At 40.3% G+C, this 21,970-nt stretch overlaps 2 protein-coding genes across 3 annotated transcripts; one reads left to right on the top strand and one right to left on the bottom strand.

Moving 5' to 3' along the window:
* Window positions 1–2,370: 2,370 nt before the first annotated feature.
* Window positions 2,371–17,238, top strand: tpp2 (tripeptidyl peptidase 2). Of its 2 annotated transcripts, XM_029498672.1 has the most exons (29): window positions 2,371–2,556; window positions 3,430–3,558; window positions 3,773–3,868; window positions 4,154–4,258; window positions 4,364–4,488; window positions 4,588–4,751; window positions 4,908–5,062; window positions 5,170–5,246; window positions 5,347–5,474; window positions 5,716–5,964; window positions 6,088–6,203; window positions 6,356–6,527; window positions 6,655–6,812; window positions 6,918–6,994; window positions 7,072–7,178; window positions 7,712–7,866; window positions 8,131–8,247; window positions 8,818–8,918; window positions 9,005–9,101; window positions 9,186–9,323; window positions 9,840–10,084; window positions 10,326–10,404; window positions 11,513–11,551; window positions 12,064–12,215; window positions 12,360–12,456; window positions 12,575–12,705; window positions 13,151–13,403; window positions 13,922–14,041; window positions 14,145–17,238. In XM_029498672.1, exons 1-29 carry the CDS (start codon window positions 2,392–2,394, stop codon window positions 14,232–14,234), a joined length of 3,837 nt encoding a protein of 1,278 aa, XP_029354532.1. In that variant the 5' UTR covers window positions 2,371–2,391; the 3' UTR covers window positions 14,235–17,238. The 2 variants fall into 2 exon arrangements, with proteins under 2 accessions (XP_029354532.1, XP_029354533.1); XM_029498673.1 differs by lacking the exon at window positions 11,513–11,551.
* Window positions 17,239–17,881: 643 nt separating this feature from the next.
* Window positions 17,882–20,090, bottom strand: LOC115041292 (protein-lysine methyltransferase METTL21C-like). The gene is made up of 5 exons (XM_029498647.1): window positions 20,062–20,090; window positions 19,542–19,653; window positions 18,783–18,925; window positions 18,565–18,682; window positions 17,882–18,354 (listed from the first exon to the last, which is right to left on the bottom strand). The coding sequence occupies exons 2-5, from the start codon at window positions 19,639–19,641 to the stop codon at window positions 17,969–17,971; spliced, it is 747 nt and encodes a 248-aa protein (XP_029354507.1). The 5' UTR covers window positions 19,642–19,653; window positions 20,062–20,090; the 3' UTR covers window positions 17,882–17,968.
* Window positions 20,091–21,970: the final 1,880 nt, after the last annotated feature.

Below are 21,970 nucleotides of genomic sequence, written 5' to 3'. Positions count from 1 at the left end.
TCTCTTTTAAAACTCTGTGGCCATTTTCCTAGATAATAACCATGACACCACCTGTGTTGTATACCCTACCCCTCAAGACAAATTCGTTTTGAAGACAAACTTGGTGATAGCTTGGAGGGAAACAGTAATAATGTAGGTCCTTTGTGTAGGCCACATCCTGTCAGGCATGTACATGCATAGCTTGTGGCAAGACATAAGTGAGCTTAGGGCTGTGGATTCGCTCCAGAGAATTGTTTATTATTACTTTGCATGCAAAGGTGTTCAGCCAGCAAAATCGCTATAATATAAGATTACACCATCAAGACTAATGGTCCTCACCAGCATGAAATACCAACTTAAGTAGTTTCTGCGATCCAAATCAACAGGATGAGTGGGTGTTTTTTTTTAATTACCTTTAGGCACAACATCATATAGGGAAATAAAACTTTAAAGATCTTTATGACATACTTTTATTTTAGTTTAGCTAAAGTGGCTACGCCCTGTGGTAAACCACAACCCTGTGCACTGTGCACGCGCATGTGTGTGTGTGCATAGCCCCCCACAATGTGGCTTTCTAACGTATCTCGAGCAAAAGAACAAACAACAACAAAAAAAACAAAACAAAACAACTAACTCTGAACTTATTTGATCATGTCTTATATTCATGCCATCACACAACGCCAGCACAAGTATGTGCACATGTCTGTGTGCGTTTGAGTGACAATGCCGCTGAGGGAAAGAGGAAGAGAGGGCAGATGCTGATGCTAAGCAGATTAGTGAAATGATGCTCACTGTTGTTTTACTATGCACACACCAACCACCGGAACAGGGTTTTAGGGCGTTGGCAAAATAACTGTACGATTACAAATAACCCTCTCTACTGTGGATAGCACTTGTTTTCCATTACATGCATGCACTGTATGATAAAGTGTACAAATGTGAATGGATTAAGTATATGTGAGAGAGACAGAATATTGAGTTGAACAGATTTTAATTGACATGTGCAAAGATAATCCTGGCATTATAGAAAAGAGAAATAAAATGTCAATGAATAGAGCATGAATCAAATCTTATTTGTGCGTGTGTTTTGAAAAGCATTCAACATACAACTTTATTAATACAGCCAACTCACATAAACTGAAGCTCCATGTTGATTAGATTAGTTGTTTTTGTTTTGATTAATTCCTCCCTCTTCAGTTTCCAGCGTTGCATCTGTAGAAAATAAAAACACAGAGACAGGATTCGTGCTGTGGGCTGGAACTATGGTTACATAAAGTAAAAAACTAACACATGTTGATATACTGATAGTTGGTTTTCATCCTTTGAACAAATGATGCAAAAATATATCCAAACAGAACCATTGCTACTGGCTCTAAGTGATAAAATCAGCCTGTAATCAATGCATACAAACTAAGGTCATAATGTGAGGTGGAGTGTACACAGTTATAAGAAGATTGAAGCAATCTAGGAGTGATTTCTCAAAAAATGGGTGTTTGAATTAAAACCTGTGTAGATTACGCTATTTGAAATACAACTCTTTGGATGCCAGTGCACATTAGATTACCAAATCTCTTTTGATTTCGAGCAAAAGCACAGAAATGACTTTCATCAAAGAGCACAAAGTTTGACATGAGCAATCACACGGCAACACAGCAGTCTGTATTATAACACCATCTAGTGTGCGCTTGTGATGCAGTGTATTAATTTTGTTCATATATTTGTCTAATACAATTTCACATTGGTGAAGAAATACTCATTTTTGGAATAAAATGTTAATTTTCCAACTCACCTAGAGACCATTAGCACCAGATGACAAGAAAAGAGATTAATAAAGCATAAAATTATAATCATAAAACAAGAGGAAATGTAAGCTGTTCAAAATATACATCAAGGAAATTACAGAATCTGTGACAGGTCTGAATTGAGCAGCAACTTTATTTCAGTGGCACGCTGCACAAGTTACTCTTCTTGTTTTGTTTTGTTTTCATTTTTTTGCACACCTAACAATTTAATTCAATTACATTTTTGTGCCGAAGAATAAAGCTGAGAATTGGCTTTTTATTTTCATCATCAGATCAGTAAAAAAAAATTGGCATGGAAAACTGCACACACAGGACATGAATATTTCTGTCTTCACTGAGACCACAGCTGCATGATTTTACAGCTGAATCTGGGTGACCTCTGACCTGCAGCTAAATAAGGTCACTATATTTTCAAAGCTGAATAATAACACAAGCAGCAGGATTTATGTCAAATTATGTCTGTTGAGTGAAGGTTACAGAGAAATGTGGCTGCGCAGGGAAACCAAACGCGCTGGCCCTTTAACCAGCTTTCCTCCTCGTCTTTCCTGCCCTGTGTGTGTGTCTTTCTTCCCCATTTCGCTGGTTTGTTTTCATTGTCGCCCGTCCGATCATGGCCTCTCACTCGACCGAGGAACCCTTCCCTTTCCACGGGCTGCTCCCCAAAAAAGAAACCGGCGCCGCGACTTACCTTACCAGGTTCCCCGAATACGATGGCCGAGGAGTGCTCATCGCTATCCTCGACACCGGCGTGGACCCCGGGGCCCCCGGGATGCAGGTAAACCCTACCGGCTGATTCCCGTTGCTTAGCTCCGAGCTAGCTGTGCTAGCTGAGCTAAAGGCCCCGCTCATTCACACAGTTCATACACAACTAGCCAACTTGTTAGCATCACCGCTTACACACAGCCCTGGCAATAAGTTGAATAGCTCCGTGACAACTATATTAACACAAACAAATCGGTTACCAACATTGCCTCTTTTGCTAAACAATGTCTTGTTAGTTATAGTGTTGTTGTTCGACCAGTTTGCAGTTAACTGACTTAATGGCTGCTAGTTAGTTAGCACTCGTGCTAGCAGCTGGATTTACCCCATTCAGTCTCCCCCTGTACAGTATTCACACTTCGTCCTGTCAGATGGGTGAATTTTGTTCGGCTGTTGTGGCCAGTTTCATTGAAGCCTAATAAAGTATTATTCAGTGGATGAGCTGTTGCTAATGAGCCGTAACTAGCTTCATGTTAGCTGCCAAGTCACATTACACTCCAAGTAGTTAGCTGTATAGTATTAAGTTACTTTATAAGCGTCGGCTCATTTCTGTACAGACAAATCTGGGTAGATAGGGTGGTTGGCATCCATCATATTACATTAACGTCAATTATTATTGTTTTTTTTTACCGGATGTCACCTTGATTGAGTCGTTATTTAAAGTGCCAATACCAATCTTGAGCCATTCACTGTGTACACACATGTATTGGGGTTTAGTCACTTCGAACACTATTCAGCTTTAAGTTCAGATTCAAAGAGCCAAGCTATGATTGTTTTGCTTGTGTAGCTTATGATGTTCACAGCACTCCCTGGTTGGAGTGCCAGTAACTCAATCTGCATGCCGCATCCTTTTCAGTCTGATGGTTGTAATCGATTTCTGTTTCTTTAGGTTACAACTGAGGGCAAGCCAAAGATCATTGATATCATTGATACAACAGGCAGCGGTGATGTCAACATGACGACGGTGTCAGAACCTAAAGATGGGACAATCACTGGACTCTCTGGTAGAATACTTAAGGTGAGTATACACCCTCTGATGGGAAGACTACAAACATTAACAGCTGTCACATAAGAAATAGTCTCTTACAGCTCTTGCCCCTTATGTGAAATAATTGTATGGTGTTGTGCAATGATTTCTTTAAATCTAACTACACTTGGCTAGATCATAAAGCCCTCACTGGACATCTTTTTCTTCATATCGTCCTCTTGCTGTGTCTTTTTATGTCTTCCAGATCCCGCCTGCCTGGGTCAATCCATCAGGGAAGTATCGCATTGGAGTTAAAAATGGCTATGAGTTCTTCCCTAAGGCCCTTAAAGAAAGAATACAGGTAGAAAGATAGGACATTGTTACTGTACTCGTCTTCCTGTGCTTTTAATTTTGTAACTCTATTGTTTTGCACAGTGGTAGATGCCCATGGTCTGATCACCCAAACACAAATTTTCACATAATAATTTAACTTGAAAATGGGCAGAAATGTAGAGATTCTTTTATGCCCATAAATACTTTTGTGAACATAAGATTCACAACATATTAAATAAATAAAAGAAACTTGTTGGCCAGTGACAGTGTTGACAGTGTTGATATGATGCTGTGTGATACTTTTGTCTCCCAGAAAGAGCGAAAGGAGAAGATCTGGGACCCACCGCACAGAGCAGCGCTTGCTGAGGTCTGCCGCAAGATGGAAGAGTTTGATCTTTCACATCCGACACCCTCACAGGTAAGAACTACAAATTTAAGTTAATCAGAATTGATCATATTTTGTCTTTTCTGCGCTGATTTCTTTCTGAGGACGTGTACCCTTACCCTTGCTTTCTTTCTCCAGATGGAGAAGTTGCAGAAAGAAGAGCTGCAGTGCCAGTCAGAGCTGCTGGGATCCCTGGAAAAGAAGTACAGTGATCCTGGTCCTGTATATGACTGTGTACTTTGGCATGATGGTGTTACATGGAGGTACCCACAATGATTTTTCCTTGTTATACAAGACATTTTTAACAAGCCCTTTTCATTATCTGCTTCCATTAACAATTCCTGACTCTTTGTTTTTCGTAGGGCTGTAGTTGACACCTCAGAGTGTGGAGAGCTGTCTCAGTGCACTGTGTTATGCTCCTACAGAGAGACACAAGAGTATGCCACATTAGGAAATGCTGAGATGCTTAACTACTCAGTCAATATTTATGATGAGGGTAACACACTCTGCATTGTCACCAGTGGGGGTAAGTAATCGTTGTTTTTCACCTTGATACCCCCCCGCCTTCCCTCGTGATTAACTCAATTAGCAGAATAAATGTAAAGTGCAATAGCTTAGGCTACACGTTGTGTGGAAATCACTTGTAATATCTCCTGTCTAACTTCCCTGGATGCTGTTAAAGGGGCTCATGGGACACATGTAGCAAGCATTGCGGCAGGTTACTTCCCAGACGAACCAGAACGCAACGGTGTGGCACCCGGTGCCCAAATCCTGGCTCTGAAGATTGGAGATACCCGCCTCAGCACCATGGAAACGGGAACAGGACTAATCCGCGCGGTATATTGTCCAGACTCTGTCTTACATAATTCAGCTTCAAAATGTATGCCTTGTTTTGTTACCTTTATTTTTTCACCCATTGATTCTTCATCTCTTGTCACTTAAAGATGATTGAAGTAATCAACTATAAGTGTGACCTGGTTAACTATAGCTATGGGGAAGCCACCCATTGGCCCAATTCGGGGTAAGTTCTGTGTAGTAGTTGCAAGGTGGTGTTTTATTGTATTGGTTAATTATCTATTACTGTAAACAATATGCTCACTAATTTTTTTCTATTTTTTTAGGAGGATTTGTGAGGTCATCACAGAGGCTGTCCAGAAGCACAATGTGATATTTGTTTCAAGTGCTGGAAATAATGGGCCTTGCCTTTCCACAGTTGGTTGCCCGGGCGGAACCACCAGTAGTGTTATAGGTACATCTCTGTGTGTGTGTGTGTATTTAAAAAAAAAAAAAAAGTATTTCCTGAAGTTTCTTAAGTCAAAGTAACAGTTGCATTCACTGTGAAATGTGGCAGGAAAAAAATTAACATAAAAAAAAAACAAAACAATATATAACCTTACATCATTGTGGTGAAATATGAATGTGCTGTGTTTTTTTTTTTTTTATATATAATTTGTGGTCATTGATGTCCCCCCTCTTTGTTTTCTCCACAGGTGTTGGGGCATATGTGACGCCGGACATGATGGTGGCAGAGTATTCCCTACGAGAAAAGCTGCCTCCCAACCAGTACACCTGGTCGTCCAGGGGCCCTAGTACTGATGGGGCCCTCGGGGTCAGCATCAGTGCACCTGGTGGTGCCATCGCATCTGTACCCAACTGGACTCTTCGTGGTACGCAGCTGATGAACGGCACGTCCATGTCATCCCCTAATGCCTGTGGCGGCATTGCGCTAATCCTCTCAGGTGTGCACAGGGTTTTGGATTGATACTACACACAGGAATATATTGTATGTTTTTCAAAGTTTGAAAGAATGCAAATCTAAAACTAATGTTCATGTTTTTTTGTTTTTTTTTTTAATGACAAAGGATTGAAACAGAACGGGATCAATCCCTCGGTCCCTGCTGTTAGGAGAGCACTGGAAAACACTGCTCAGAAGGTTGATGACATTGAGGTCTTTGCACAGGGCCATGGAATAATCCAGGTAACTTGGCTATAGTTGGTAAAGAGCTATATTTGTTTGTCTGTCTCTTGTTAAAGTTGTATTATGTTCTTTGAACTTTAAGTAATACAAGTAATTGTTTTTGTACATTTCCTTGTATGTTATTCAGTAATATCCTGTTTTCATCCTATCAGGTGGACAGGGCGTTAGGCTACCTCACTCAACATGCCTCTTTACCCACGAGCCACCTTGGCTTCTCAGTAAGTGTGGGAACGCAGAGAGGCATCTACCTCAGGGACCCAGGCCAAGTCCTTGCACCCTCGGATCACGGAGTAGGAATTGAACCCATCTTCCCAGAGAACACAGGTGCTGCCCAATTACAATCGCCATGGACATGTTCTTTGCTTGATATTTATTTTTTATTTTTTACTTAAGTTTGTTCCTTTTTTTCTTTTTTTTTTTGCATTCTACCTTTTTTCAACGCCCTTTACAGGAAATTCTGAGCGAATCTCCTTGCAGCTACACTTGGTGCTGACATGTGCAGCCCCATGGGTCCAGTGCCCCTCCCACCTAGAACTGATGAATCAGTGTCGTCATTTCAATGTCCGCATTGATCCTGTGGGACTGAGAGAGGGAGTGCACTACACTGAGGTAGGGACTGGACAGAGCAGAAGAGGAAAAGCTGAAACTCTGTGCAATTACATCAATTTGATCTGGGCTGTAATATCTTTTTTTTTTTTTTTTTTTTTTTTTAAGGTGTGTGGATACGATACAGCCGCACCAGATTTTGGTCCACTTTTCAGAGTTCCAATAACAGTTATTATCCCTACTAAGTAAGTTCTTGTGTGTCTTTTAGTAAGAGGTGTGCATGAGTGTGCCTTGTATCTGACACCTCTCTGTATTCCATCAGAGTGACAGATAGTCGTAATCGGGAGGTGTCGTTCACAGACGTCCACTTCAGACCCGGTCAGATCAGACGCCACTTCATCACTGTTCCTCAGGGAGCCTCCTGGGCAGGTCAGTGTTTCTGTACGATGATGATAATGAGGAGGAGGGTATGTATAAGGTTGTGAAATGTCTTAAAAATCACTAAGTGTGGATCCTTCCCAAAAGGCTTGAGAAAATATAAAAAATCCTAAAAAAAAATTTTTTAGAAATGTGCAAAGAAACAGTCTTAAGTCTTAGCCGTATGTTGATAAATTCTGCAGAAACCCTGTAGCACCAGTAGCATCATTCAAATTTCTAAATGTTTCTTAAAGGTATCAAGTGTTGAGTTCTGTTCAATACTGAGCCACAAATTGAAAATGATACATTTTAGTCAAGTAATGGTTACACTTGAGGGTTATCTTCCATTCCTGTTTCTTTATGCAATATTTAGGTTTATTTTAGTTTTGTAATGAAAATAAAACTATTGTGTTTGGTTTGGATCTCACAGGTCTTCATAGTTTAGTCAAAAGTGAAAGATTTTACTTTCTTTTTTTTAAGTGGAGGTAGCTGTGCATGATCCACTTTTTTTTTTAAACCTCTTTTCTTTCCTGCCTCTCCTACAGAGATCACACTGACCTCTCATTCAGGAGATGTGTCTTCAAAGTTTGTACTCCATGCAGTGCATCTGGTCAAACAGAAAGCCTATAGAGCTAATGAATTCTACAAGTTCTCTTCACTATTAGAAAGAGGATCTTTAACTGAGGCTTTTCCTGTGCTGGTATGTGTATTTATTTTATAATATACCTTTGAATGTTTTTTTTTTTTGTATTTTACAGAGTGGCTAAAGTATTTATTCTCCCAAAGCAGTTTAATCATTAATTCATTTATATAATTGTAAAGAAATTCAGGCCCCAAGGGGTTAACTAGTTGTCATTTTAATTTTCATTTTGTCATTTTAATAGACGACATGACATTTCTAAGGGACATGCATATAAGATAGCATAATAATGGACTAACTTTATTGTTTTTGTCTGCTCTCCAGTCGGGCAGGGTTGTAGAGTTGTGCATTGCGCGCTGGTGGGCAAGCCTGGGTGATGTCACAGTGGACTACAGCATCTCATTTCATGGACTCAGGACTTCTCCGTCTCCCCTACACATAGTAAGAGTTCTCCCCTGTATGGCCCTAACGACCACTGCTGACCACTGCCATCTTTTTTTCTGAGAGGGGTGGAGTAGAGATTAGCAGAGAAGAGAACTCCATCTCATCTCTCCAGAAACTCTTATATATTTACATGGAGATGATGACATTGCTTAAATTAAGTTGGTGGGGAGTGTAGGTGGTGTCCTCAGCTATTTTTACAGTGGTTTTACTTACAGCCAAATTAAATTTTGAGGCACTGGGGCAGGGAAGCAGAGGTGTGAGAGGAGGAAAGAGAAGGCACATTAACATAAAAATAAGTGTGTTTTACAAACTCTTGTCCCACCCAATATGTAAATTAGATGAATGTTTTTCCTGCTTGTTACTATGCAAAAATGTTCACCCTGAGCCCTTTTTTTAAACCAGCAGATGCATAAAAACCTCCCCGACAGGGTGTGCTTTGCAAGTGTACAAAAACTATTTTGCATGAACACAAAAAGCACTGAAAGAGAAGTGCAGTCAAACCAGGAATTGAACTTAAACTTAGAAAATAAAAATACTTCTGTTTTCTCATCTCATCTGTCTACCCAGCATGCCTCAGAAGGAGTGACAAGTTTTGATGTGTCATCACCTCTGAGGTATGAAGAGGTGTCACCTGCTATCACTCTAAAGTCCTGGGTTCAGCCCCTCAGGTAGGTGCATAAACACAAACACTCATTTTGTTGATTCAATAACAGTGTTGTTCATTGTGTGGTCCCTATTGTTGCTTTGGCTTTAGACCCTTAAGTTCAAAGATAAAAGCCTTGGGGATGAGGGATGTTCTTCCGAATAACAGACAACTCTATGAGATTGTCCTCACCTACAGCTTTCACCAGGTAAAGGAAGCACAATATACAAGATGAAAAAGTGTTTTTCCGTATTTGTGACATGTGTACCATCATTTTTTGGTCTCTCCTTAGCCTAAGAGTGGAGAGGTTATCCCCAGCTGCCCCATGCTGTGTGAGTTGCTTTATGAGTCAGAGTTTGACAGTCAGCTCTGGATGCTCTTTGATCAGAACAAGAGACTGCTGGGCTCAGGGGACGCCTACCCACACCAGGTATGGTCAGCCACATGAAGAGCTTACCCATGAAACTACATGTTTTGCATTTTCCAGATATTCGCCATAGTGGTGACTTTGGTTGGAGGGTATGACTCAGTCTGTTATACACGCTTTCCAGGAAGCTTGTGTCTTAAATGTCATGTAAAACAGAAACCTGGCTTCCAAATTTGGTGTGTACGGTACCAGTAGCCAGGTTTATATATGGGCCACTTATAAGTGAATATGTGCATGACAAGAATGCAGGCAGGAAAGGTCAGTTCATGGTTTCCACAAGCCCTCAGGCACACATAGACGGAGCTAAATCTATGGAACATTACAAAAAAAGTAGCCCTAAGAAGTCCAAATACGAGATCTTGTACAAAGATTTACAGTAACCTGGTTAATAGTGAATGTAAATGTTGTTTAGGACCAGAAGAGGTCTAAGGCTCTTATGTGTTTTTTTTTTTTTTGTTTTTTTTTTAAAAGAACTAAACTGAAACATCTTCCCTCTGTCCCCTTTGTTTGCACACCCAGTATTCCCTCAAGCTGGAAAAGGGAGACTACACTGTGCGTTTGCAGGTTCGCCATGAGCAGTCCAGTGAGCTGGAGCGCCTTAAGGACCTACCATTTGTGGTTTCTCACCGTCTGTCCACCACACTCAGTCTAGAGGTTTATGAGACGCATCGATCTGCCCTCATGGGCAAGAAGAAGGCAAACTCTGTCACCCTGTGCCCCGGTGCAACTCAGCCTTTCTATGTCACAGCCCTGCCAGATGACAAGTGAGTCCTTTCAATTAAAAAAAACAAACAAACAAAAGAAAATCCTATTTTTAATTTTCTGTCAAAATATTGTCCATCCTCTGATTGTATTCAGGGTACAAGGGATAACATTTTGTCACTGTTCAAATGTGAGGCTGTGCTGTATTCAGTGTCAGTGTTTTATTTTGAGATCAAATGTATGGTATTTCAGTCTTTCTGTTACAATATTTGTCCCTCCTTCCCTTACGTCTTCCTCTCTCAGGATCCCCAAGGGAACAAGTCCAGGGTGCTATCTTTCAGGCTCTCTCGTTGTCCCAAAGAGCGAGTATGGCAAGAAAGCAGTGAGTGACTGTTCTTTGTTGATTTCTATACTTCAGGGAAGCGGTCAGTCCTGCTCCTCAGCACAAAATCATTGGTCCCGGTCTTTTCCCAAATTCACAGACTTAAACATAATGTGCAGTGAATGCAGACCAAACCACAAGATAAGCTGCCAGTACTGATTAATAATATTACATCTGAAATTCTTTCATTTAGTGTATGTTAGATACTGACGATCAGGATTAAAGTCCATTGATCAAATGATGATCATACCATGGTTTTATGCATGCTCTTTTTTCTTTCCTCATTCATTTGCCTTTGTCCATTCTTCCAGAAAAACAATCTGGCGTTGCTCATGCAGGATCCCAACATAATAGATTTAGTTAATCCACGTTGCAGTCAGTCTTTAAACTGAGAGAATTACTTGAATATTGGTTTTAAAAATGTAATCAAATATTATTTGGTTAAATGTTACTGTGTCTCCTTGTGCAATCAATACACATGAATAAATAAACACAAGTGAAAATACTGTTGTTATAAGAAATAACCACAGATGAATGCAATATTTCTGAAAGTCAGCCACAAAAATCGAGCATTTACACGTGTCAATGGCAAATGTTTGATCTCCAGAACCTATTTATTTACTATCTTCTTTGGCTGCAAGTGCACGCCTTAACATTTCAAGAACTGTTCATGTGTCAGAATATTTTTCAGGTTTTGTGCTTCAACCTGCTTTACTAAGAGGCTCTCCTGCAAAAGACTCTGACTCATTCAGAAACTATTTCTGTTTCAAGTTTTATGTGTTGTTTCATATTGAATTTCTTAAAGTGTGCATTGTTTGAGCAGATTTTAAAACTCTGTTGAAACTCAGGTGAAATACTTCTATAATCCACAGATTTTATTTGGTTTTTTGGCATGGAGTGAAAATATGCAGGCAAAAACAAGTGAATCACATGTTAGTTAGCTGTTAGTAACAGTTTTGAGCACAGTATCCTGTTTAAGTTTCACAGGTAGGTGACAGGTAGACTTTGACTCTCTGAGTGAGGATGAAACATAAAATGACGAAAGAGCGAATCCTTTTTGGTGTGTTTGTGTTGTCTCTTCCTCACTGTGTGTTATTCTGACCACCAGGGGCAGGCCTCTGCAAAACGACAAGGAAAGTTTAAAAAGGTACTGGATGAGCTAAAAAAATAAGAAAAAAAAGAAAAACACTGCACAACCGAGCGTCCTCTGCTCTCCTACCATCTGGAAATGGCTTATTCCTTACTTTAAAATGGGATTTGCTATATTTTCATTAATCATGTCAAAGCATGTCAGTAATGGTGTGTTGGAATATACGACAGTTTAGATATAATTGCTATTTTCTGATATAAAGGAGTAAATTTTTCTGGTGGTCAGTAAAATTATCAGAATTAGAAATATATATGATCAATCCCCAGGGGAAATTCCATTACTATGAACACATCTACAAATCTGATAATGAGCACTACTTGTACACCTGGGTATGAAAAGCATTTTTATTAACTGATCTAATTTTAATAGAGAGAACCTGATGGACATGGTTGGGTGAAAACCTGCTGATTCAGAGTAGAAAAGGGATTTGATTGGCTTTTGTTGAATGTAGTAGTTTTTATTTTTTGCTCAAATTATTATTATTGTGATTTTTCTCTGTCCTCATACAGGATATTGTACCAGTAATCTACCATTTAATACCTGCTCCAAATAAATCAAAGAATGGAGGGAAGGAGAAGGACAAGGAAGGTGACAAAGAGAAAGATGTGAAAGACGAGTTTGCAGAAGCTATGCGAGACTTGAAGATTCAGTGGATGACCAAGTACGTAAAGTTTCTCATCTGTTTTTTTTTTTTTTTTGTTTTGTTTTGTTCCCCCCCCCCCCCCCCCCCCCAATCAATACATTGCTTGCTTTAGTCTCTCAGTTCTTCTGGAACAATGTGTCCTGCAATATCTTTGCTATTCAGGTTGGACTCCAGCTGCATCTATGATGAGCTAATGGGAAACTTTGCAGACTACCTTCCACTGCATGTTCAAAGACTGCACCAGTTGGACTCAGAAAAGGTAGGTGCTGAGGGTTGTAGGAACCCCTCTGTGTACCATGAGGTTATTTTCTTGCACAAGCTGAACTATGCAGTTGTCTCTGCCCTTAATCAATTCTCCTCCCCCTCTCTGTGTTCAGGAGCGTGCCAAACGCCTGAGGGAAGTGGTATCAGCTGCTGACATTGTCATCTCCCATATCGACCAGACAGCCTTGGCTGTTTACCTCACTATGAAGACAGACCCTCGGCCCGATGCTGCTTCTATCAAGGCGTATGTCACTTTAAAGTATATTATAGAGCCGGGATATAAACAAGGAAAACAGGAAAAAATGGAAGTTAACTGCACGAGATACTCTTTGAATGCGTGAGATCTAACAGTAGTTCAGTATCTGTAGTTAGAGTTCTTTAAAAGTAATCAAACATAGAACATTAACTCAGCATAGCAAGGTCTCTACAGAGACATTTAAACTTTTGAAAGAAGACCTATCAAATTCTTTCTCTCTCATATGTTGAATCCAAAAGCAACTATCAAAGCCTTAGTCTGACTATAGATAAATATTGTGTATCTGACAGTTGTGAATTAAGTTATCCAACTCCTCTCTACTGCTTTTGTTTTTGCCCAGCTGTACTCTAAAAAAACTGGTTTTCATCTCAGCAAAAACCTGATCTGCTAAACCTCCACACTGTAGCATTACCTGTCTTTATGTTCATTTCAGAGACATGGAAAAGCAGAAATCATCTCTGCTGGACGCCCTGTGTAGGAAGGGCTGCGCACTGGCAGATCAGCTGCTGCTGCCCGCCACCTCACAGGAAGGCGCCGGGGCTGTCGCCACAGGACAAACAGCAGCAGACGAGGACATTGGAGAGCAGCTGGCCAGCAGCTCTGATGACACGGTGCACAACGTGAATAAAGCTCTGAATGATACATTTTGGGAGGTGCAGAAATGGGCGGAGCTAACAGACTCCAAGGTGAGCATATTGTGCGTGTGTGTGTAAAAATCTTCAAAAAATATCTATTTATTTTTCTGTAAAAGTAAAAGGCTCAAGATATTATTCAATATAATTCAATTAATATTGTGAAGTCAACCACTGATTCCTGCTAGATACACAAATCTCATTAAAAGGATCATTAATGTATGTCATATAAATAAAAAGGAGAAAGGATTTCTGAAGGCAGCTGGGTACAACAGGTTAAACCAAACCTTATTCAAACATTAGCACACAGTGCATTTGTTGGACACTTTGCACCTCTTCATTCATAAAAACTTGGCATTGTGATGAATATTTACCGGATCATTATAATTATCTGCCTACATTTATTATATTAAAATTTGTCATCATGATGCCTTTACATTTTTTTTCATTTTTGTGTCATGTTATACTTTTGCAGGTTTGAACCTCAAAACAATGTGAGATGGTGTACTGTTGTATTCATATAAGAAATTTTAACCTAATTCAGTTTGTTTTCTGACCTTTCCACTGTTAAGGTGCTGATGTTTTCATACAAATATGCTCTGGTGAACAAAATGTACAGCCGAGCCCTAAAATATGCCTCAAAGATGGTGGAGGAGAAGCCCACCAAAGAGAACATGAAGAACTGCATCCAGGTATGGCCGCAGTGATACCTGATAATTGTCATGATACATTTGTTAAAAAACTGAACAGACTCATTGTATCAAAATACATCATTTCCTGTTTCTTGTTTTCCAGCTTATGCGACATCTCCGATGGACACACTGTGCCACCTTCAGTGAGAACTGGCTCCCTATCATGTACCCCGCTGACTACACACCTTTCTAGGCACAGACACACATGCATGAGCGGCATGGCCATACATGGTCCACCACATGGCAAGATAGATATCATGTCCCTCAGGGTCACATGGTCTATGCATCTGACCAACCAGCTGCCTCAGGCGAACTACTTTTCGTTTTTGAAATTCAAATGTAATAATACCAAAATGAAGGGCATCACTGTGTGTGAACAATTCGATGTACTCAACAGTCAAGGTATCTGATTATTCTGTGCTGGAAGGCCTCAAATGAAGTGATTTAAATGTCGCTGCTCTGACGACTATGTGATGTTACTTCCTCAGCTGCTTGTTTGAATGACACCAACCGAAATTTTTAAAATCAGCCTTTAAAACCAAAGGCTTGTCGATACCGTTTCTCAAATAATATTGACGATAGGTGTTGTCCTTTATTTTGGTGTTGTCTGCACATTTGGAGGTTTTCACATCGATCCACCCTCCTCAGCTCTGCTCCTCAGTCTGGGCTCCATATCATATTAATGACATCACTCATGTAAATACCATAAAGAGGCCAGTGTGGATTCCATCCCAAGTCTTTAAAAAACGGTGACTCCATGTGGTCACTTAAAAGAAAAAAATAAAAGCTGTGAGAAAACAGGAGAGACTTCCTGCATTACGCTGTTAAGACACAGACATACACCCTCTGCCTGGTCCCTCAATTAAAAGGAAGGTTTGGACAGAAACTCATGATATTGTTTTTCCCCCTTTTGTTTTTTGATCAATCTAGCCTGAGCAGGTCGTTAAAGTTATTGTTTCGTTTTGTCTTGTGTTATAAGGCTCTGACTCACGTACACTTTCAGAACACAGCAGTGCTGAGGTGCCTTCCTGCATGTAGTCTGAATGGAATGAAATACCAAGTGTGAGGGTTTTGGACAGAGGAAGCTATGAAGCCAGTAGCATCAGTCAGCACTCAGCTGCCTGCACTCATTACACTCATCAGCCTTTGTTGTCAAATATGATTTTAAAATTTCCATCAGCAATGTAAAGTGTCCACGCACTTCATGCAGGCTCATCAATAATCCGCAAACACTGGCTTTTCCTTAACCTCATGAGGTGGCACACCCGCTTCACACTACAGCTACCTGAGTGGCACATTTATATATTATTAGATATGGTTGTAGGCAGCAGTAGGATGTGCAGATTTCACTGTAAAATGTTCACAGTAGTAAAAATGTTTTTCTGCAGCATTTAAAATGTTGCATTTGTACACAGTGTCATAAAATGATGTACATACACACATAGCATAAAGGTATTAAGATGCAATAGGTATATAATTCAAATATTATTCTAATTATGTATTTTGCCTATATGCATGTCTTCTAAGATCTAAAGAAAAGTCATTTTATTTGAAAGCAAATTTTAGTTTTTTCAATTTGAAAGATTTTTAATCCAAAATGAGATTTTGACAATATCTACTTTCTGAGTGTGTGTCTGTTAATTGATTTTATGTGTGCTTTTGAGCCTGTTTTGTGTACATGCCAGAACTGAACTGACAGTCGTTTAGAGGGTGGTTAAGCATGAGCTTTGTGTTTTTTGTTTTTTTTTTTACAGATGACATGTATGTATGTAACATACTAGATATATGTTAAATATATATCTGTGCACCAATCAGGATTTAAGGCTGTATTCAAAATGGTTTGACAGCTGCTGAATCAACTGAGATCTCATTTCTGTAGTCCTGGTGAACAAAAGTAAATTGGTGCCGTTTTTAGTAGTTAAACTGGTTTTCTGAGAAAGCATTGCTGCTTGGCAATGCAGCATAACTCCAGGATGATTTGACAGTTACAGAAAGTCATGCAGACGTGACGTTAACTGTTATGGATAAGACAACATAAAGTAACTTTCTTGAGGTTAATGACAGAAAACCGCAAACAATGGCTACAATATCTTTGAGAAAATAGTCAGCAAAAAACATGATTCATGTTTGAGTTAGTTTGAGTAGCCGAAATTCACAAAAAAACACTGGTATGCTCTTTTATACTCCTTTATCCTGTATCTTTATCTCTTACAATTCAGTCAAGCAACATGTGACTTCCTGTCCTGATCTGCATTATTAATCAGTTTAACCAAAGAATGCTTTTCCCAGGTTAAGTTGGTTTAATTGTCAAAGGAAGCATGAAACTGCAAATCAGTTTTATCAGGAAAAAAAAAAAAGAAAGATACTTTTTGATCAATGATGAAGGATACATTTTGAATATTAGGAAAAAGCCACATGCTCCTATGTGATGGCTTTAGTGCATACTGTCAGCCCGATTTTTGAAGTGGAAGGAATCTGCCTAAGAATGTAAAAGCAGCTGCTCTCGGCCGAGACGTTTCGTCTACATGGGGGTAAATAATCTTTTCTGGGATGGCCGTACATAGACAGCAAATCAGTGGTCACAACTCTTTTGTTGTTTTGTTTTGTTTTTTTTTTAAGCCGTGATGTGTGCACGCCTATACGCAGGCGGCTTGGTGTACTGGGGTTTACTGGAGTCCACTGGGCTTTGTTTTTAAAAAGGATTTGTGTGCATCCTTTTTACTTTTTGCCATTTCTGTTCTCATGTTTCCTCGTCCTTTTCCCCCTCTATTCCTGTGTTTGGGTTTTGGTTCAGACAGACGTCGTGTTCAGGGCTCAGCTGTCGACAAGTACGCGTTGCCAATGACAGTCTCTCCAATTACAAGAGAGCAATTATGGCCTTAACTTTCACCACAGGACTGTACCGTCCATTTCTGGCACCAGACTTCTCATATTTGTTTGCTTTTACTCTGCTGGTGTCAGAAAAGGCAGAAATGCTTCTTCTGGATGTTTAGTGTTTATATTTATAGTCATAAAATCTAGTAAATGCCAATATTTTACAGTATGTTATGAGATAAGGTTGTATGCTCTCAGTATTATTTTATACCAAATTCTTCCTTGATGACATGTTGGAAAGGCCTGAGATACTGTCACACAATTTTGGGATCACGTGGAATTTGGTCACAAACAGGAAATGACACTGAATAAAATTTACTTGGAAGAAGTAAAATGCTCACTGTTATTCCCTTCAGTCTACATATCTGGGACTGCCAACCCATCTGACAACACTTGCCTGTTTTGCATTTTTGAATATGATAGAAAATAAAGTTTAGAGAGCAGGGGGGAAAAAAAAGATGGAAGAGCAAGTCCCTCAGCTTATTTGCAATGGGAGTGGATTAGTTACCCAAATGGGTATCTATCTAATCTTGTAACATTTTCTGTGTTTTGTGTAAAAGTCAAGAGTCTACAGCAGAAGTTTTTCACAGCTTTAAATGTTCATGCACATGAACTCTGATTCCATCATAACACAGTAGCTTTTTTGTTTTGTTTTTTTTTTTTTTGCATGTTTTTCTTTTTCAGAATATTTTACAGAATAATCATAATTTTATCCTAACAGATTTGAATCTGGAACATGGACTTCTATATTAGCCTTATGCAGGAGATAAAGAGAAGCTGTGAAACAACTAATTCAAAATTCCACAAAATTGCAGGATGCAATTATCTACAGAGGAGAGTTTTATGATGCAGGTAACTTTCTGTAAACAGCTGAGCTTTTCTGCTGGAATTATGCACAAGTAAATGTCAGACTTCTTATTTTTTACTGAGACACATTGACACCACAACTGAAAATGTTTAACCTGGTCATTTCAGACAGGTTCCCCCCCCCCCCCCAACCCCGACAGGCCTAGGTAGGCCGGAGCAGTTCACGGTCCATGACTCTTTTACGTGTCACTGTCTGCACGTTCCCATAAGGATCTTCATGTCTCCGTCTTCAGCCAGTAAACTTGTGTGAAAGGCTTTCTTAAATTTCTCACAGAAGGTAAAGTCACTCTCCATCCTGAACTTGTTGGCCCAGATCACAGTTGTTCCCGGGTGACAGAAATGCTTCATTGTGGCCAGGAGCTCATCCAGGAAGTCGTGGTGGTAGACCACATCGGCTGCCAGGATGTAGTCATATCGGTGGTGGGATCTCGGGTGGGTGCTCTCCAGGTCATAGCTCCAACACAGAGCGGCCACCTGGGGAGTGTGTCTGCAGCGCTGCTGGGTGTTCCTCCTCACATTGGCCCTGAGGTTGCTCAGCACCTCCGGTAAGTCTGTGGCTGTGACCGAAGCTCCTGAGGAGGCACAAACGTGACGCGTCTCCATCATTACAGTGACTGGAAATGACTTCCTGACTTACCTCTAGAACAATAACGAAATGATGTACTAATACATTGTGGTGTGTGTGGTATATAAAAAAAAAACGAATATTAGATAAAGTATTTCATATAGTGAATATTCAGTTCTGAGTCAGCATTGTTGTGTGATGCCCTCCGACTGCTGACCCAGCAGGCTGGCCACGATGGCTACCAGTCCTGTTCCTGCTCCGAGCTCCAGCACCTCCTTCCCCTGCAGGTCCACCTCATCCCTGTTGTTGTCCAGGAAAGCGCACAGAGCCAACGCCTGCGCAAGAACCAAACAATCAAACAAAAGCAAGAAGATGGCAAATGAGGTCAGGTGTTAAGATAACGGAAGTGTTTTCTCCTTTATGAGAAATACTCACGGCTGGCCACATGACCGCCCCGTAGGAGTCTATGGATTCATAAATGACGATATCCTGGCCCACATAATGGTAGATATCTTTATCCAAGCTGCTGATGATGCTGGGACGCCAGGCGGGTGCTCGGCCCTGCTGGGCCCCCTGTTCTGTAAAACACACACGTTTACACTCAAACTAAAACACAACGTAGACAAAAATGGAAATGATCTTAAAAACTATTTTGTACATGAAAAAAACAGCCTCGCCGCAATGGAAAGAGAGAGTCTCTCCCTGTCGTCCCGTTACAGTCGGACACTCTACACCAGTGGGCAAAGGACAGCAGGCCCCTGGCTCTTCTGAGAATCTGTAATTATTTGGCCCCACCACACTTACAATAATCCCCTGCACATAGATGTCTTGCATTACAAAACCTCGTTATGAGTACATTTGATAGTTTGAGGCTGACGCCTTCTTTTCAGTATTTCTACACAGATAAAATCCCATTTTTCATATCTCAGGATTGACCAGGAGCATCGACACTATAAAGAGTTTTTTCATTAAATTTGGACCTCCCTGACGCTGCAGCTCTCTTGAAACACGAGCAAATAAAAGACATAATAATACACCTCCCTGTCCAATCTGCCCGGGCAGATCGCTGCCCGGGCAGATCTAGCTTCTGAGGGGCTGATTCTTCATCTTGTGAGTCATCTGGAAGATAAAAAGTCCAACTTATACTCCCGCAGCCATCAATGAAAAATGTTCATCAGTTTCCCTCCGCTTTACCTTCTCTGCCTCCGCGTTCCACTTCCTCCACCTCTTCCTCCTCCTCTGTGCTACTCATAAAGTTGGTTTCCTCCACAAAGTATGAGCACAAATTGTCCATATAAAAGGCTTTCTATTCTTTGACAAACAGATAGGGGAAGCATCAAATTACTTTGTTCATTTTTTTTATGTTTTTGTTATTTTTTTTATGTTCCTCATTAGCTTTTTTCTCTCCTAACTTAGCTTATGAGTCTCTGTTCGCTGCATAATTTAGCTGTTTATCTAATTATTTCTTCCCATTTAACTCTGCAGACAGTTCTTAGAGAGCACACCTGTACAATGGGACAATCACATTTCACAACATGAGCACAATACACATGCAAAAAAACAAACAAGAAAAATCACGTTTTACTATTTTTAGTCGGAGAACAGTGAAGGCACTAACCCAAACCTGACATACAATCCGATTTTCTGTTGAAAAAGTACTTCCTCGATAATGTTTACAGTCATGAATTAACACGTCATTTTCAGGAATCCTCACCTGACACCTCCGATCTGGTGCTGCTGCTTTTTTATCCAATGCACGGGGCCAAAACAACTGCATCTGGAAACCTCTGACTGGGAGATTATAGAGACAGCATCATGGTGGACACACCCATAGCCGTCATAAGGGCACAAGGATATTTTTAGAGCCATGCTCTTGAGAAATCAAGAGAGACAGATGCAAGAGTGAACCCCCACGTAGATTCAAACACGCACCCCATACACATAAGCACACACGCAATCACACACACACACCCTTAACAACAACAGGGATGAGTCTGCAGAAGTCATAAGCAGAGAGAATAAGTCGCTCACACTTAGTAAAAACTGAATATGGAGCTGATACTAACCCTTTAAAAGTATCTTCAATGACCAAATAACTATGATTTGGCCAAAAGTGTGGGTGCAGATGAGTCCAGATATTACACCTCACACTGGGAATGCGTCGCTTTTACGTGGTTGTCTAGAAATAGGCTCAGTGAGGCACAGGGGTCGAGCTCTCCTGAAAACCAGAGCAATGCATGATTTGTTTTTGGGTTTGATGGCATCTTGGCAGTCATTGCGTTTTTGCGTTGTCATGACGCCCCAAGAGCTTTGTGAAGTTATTTCATTTAAGCTGGTGTCGTGTCTTCTGCATTGCTTTTAGGACCTTTTTTCCCCTCATAAAGATGTTGCTCTATTTAGAAATGCAGCCGGTGTTGCTTTTTCTGCAACAGCCTTGATCACTTCACCAGAGATGGGAAGTAACAGGATCAGGTTGGCATGCAACCACCGTGCACCAACCCCCGAGAAAAGAAGGGGGCTCCTGTAATATAAACCTCAATTAGTCTTTCCCTTGATTACATTTTCACAAGGTTTGCCGCTGAAGTATCACCCAGTTTTAATGTCATCTACTAAACCCTTTGCCATCCTAAAATGTGAAATCTGTCCAGGGCCTTGGGGTACTTTGGCACATTAGAGAGGTGAGGTCATGGCCTAGCCGTGTTGTCGGTGTGGTGCAGCCTTATTTGGAAAAAAAAAAGAAGAAGAAGAAGAAGCGATCAAGCGTTTCAGCCTGATAAGGAGAAGCCTTAGCTGTCCATTCAAAGGATGAACGACAAAGAGGCTGTTGAGAGAGTGATGGAGTTAACGGATATCTTCACCTGCTGTATGTTTTACATGACAATGACACATGGTGCTTTGCTGCCACTGGTCTCAATAACCGCCCCGTCCCTCTCTGATCCAGCACACATCATCACACAGCGATCTGCAGAATCTAAAAAACGCCGGAGGATTTGGAATCCCAAATGTCAGATTTAATGGGTCACATCACTCGTAGGTGTTTCCTACTTTCTGTTTCCAAGATATTCATGTGAAGTGGGGAGTTTCCAACATGAAGAAACTGTGCAGCATGTTGATGTTCATGGAGTTGAAGCAGCACATTGAATTATATGTACATGATCTTTTTTGCTGGTGATAGAATTCATATTGAGAAAAAGCTTTTTGCGTGTTGCAGAGTAGTTAGGTATTTAAGATGAGATAAGATCATAATCCTTTATTATTACCCTCAGTGGGGAAATTACCTACATTTAGGTTTATGATTTAAGAAAAAAAGATTGTTTTTTTATTGATTATTCTGATCATACAGTACTAAACATGAATATATAGAGTTTGCCTGGTGTATGAATATGGATACATCTGTTCATATAATCCAAATGAAGTCATACTCAAATAAAGGTCAGAAGAAATATCTCATTATCAGACCAAAGTTGTGGTTAGTTGGATCTCAAGTAAGAGATCGTGTTGGTTGTGGATGTTGATGAGAGGTGGCTCCTGACTAATGTGACATCACTGATGTTGTTGGTCAGAGTTCATGATTTCAGATCAAAACATGTATATGATAAATTCTTATAAACATTTTCACTACT

This window comes from Echeneis naucrates, chromosome 3 (genome assembly GCF_900963305.1).
Source record: "Echeneis naucrates chromosome 3, fEcheNa1.1, whole genome shotgun sequence".
NCBI lineage: Eukaryota > Metazoa > Chordata > Actinopteri > Carangiformes > Echeneidae > Echeneis > Echeneis naucrates.
Note: the sequence above shows the minus strand (reverse complement) of the source record. Positions and strands in the feature narration are given on the sequence as shown.

Coding starts and splice junctions, on each gene's coding strand:
- tpp2 (XM_029498672.1), top strand. CDS start 2,392: ATGGCCTCTCACTCGACCGAGGAACCCTTCCCTTTCCACGGGCTGCTC. Junction 3,869..4,153: donor CCCTTAAAGAAAGAATACAG/GTAGAAAGATAG, acceptor TTTGTCTCCCAG/AAAGAGCGAAAGGAGAAGAT. Junction 6,204..6,355: donor AGGGCCATGGAATAATCCAG/GTAACTTGGCTA, acceptor TCATCCTATCAG/GTGGACAGGGCGTTAGGCTA.
- LOC115041292 (XM_029498647.1), bottom strand. CDS start 19,641: ATGGACAATTTGTGCTCATACTTTGTGGAGGAAACCAACTTTATGAGT. Junction 18,683..18,782: donor GGGCGGTCATGTGGCCAGCC/GTGAGTATTTCT, acceptor GTTCTTGCGCAG/GCGTTGGCTCTGTGCGCTTT. Junction 18,355..18,564: donor CATCGTGGCCAGCCTGCTGG/GTCAGCAGTCGG, acceptor GTGCCTCCTCAG/GAGCTTCGGTCACAGCCACA.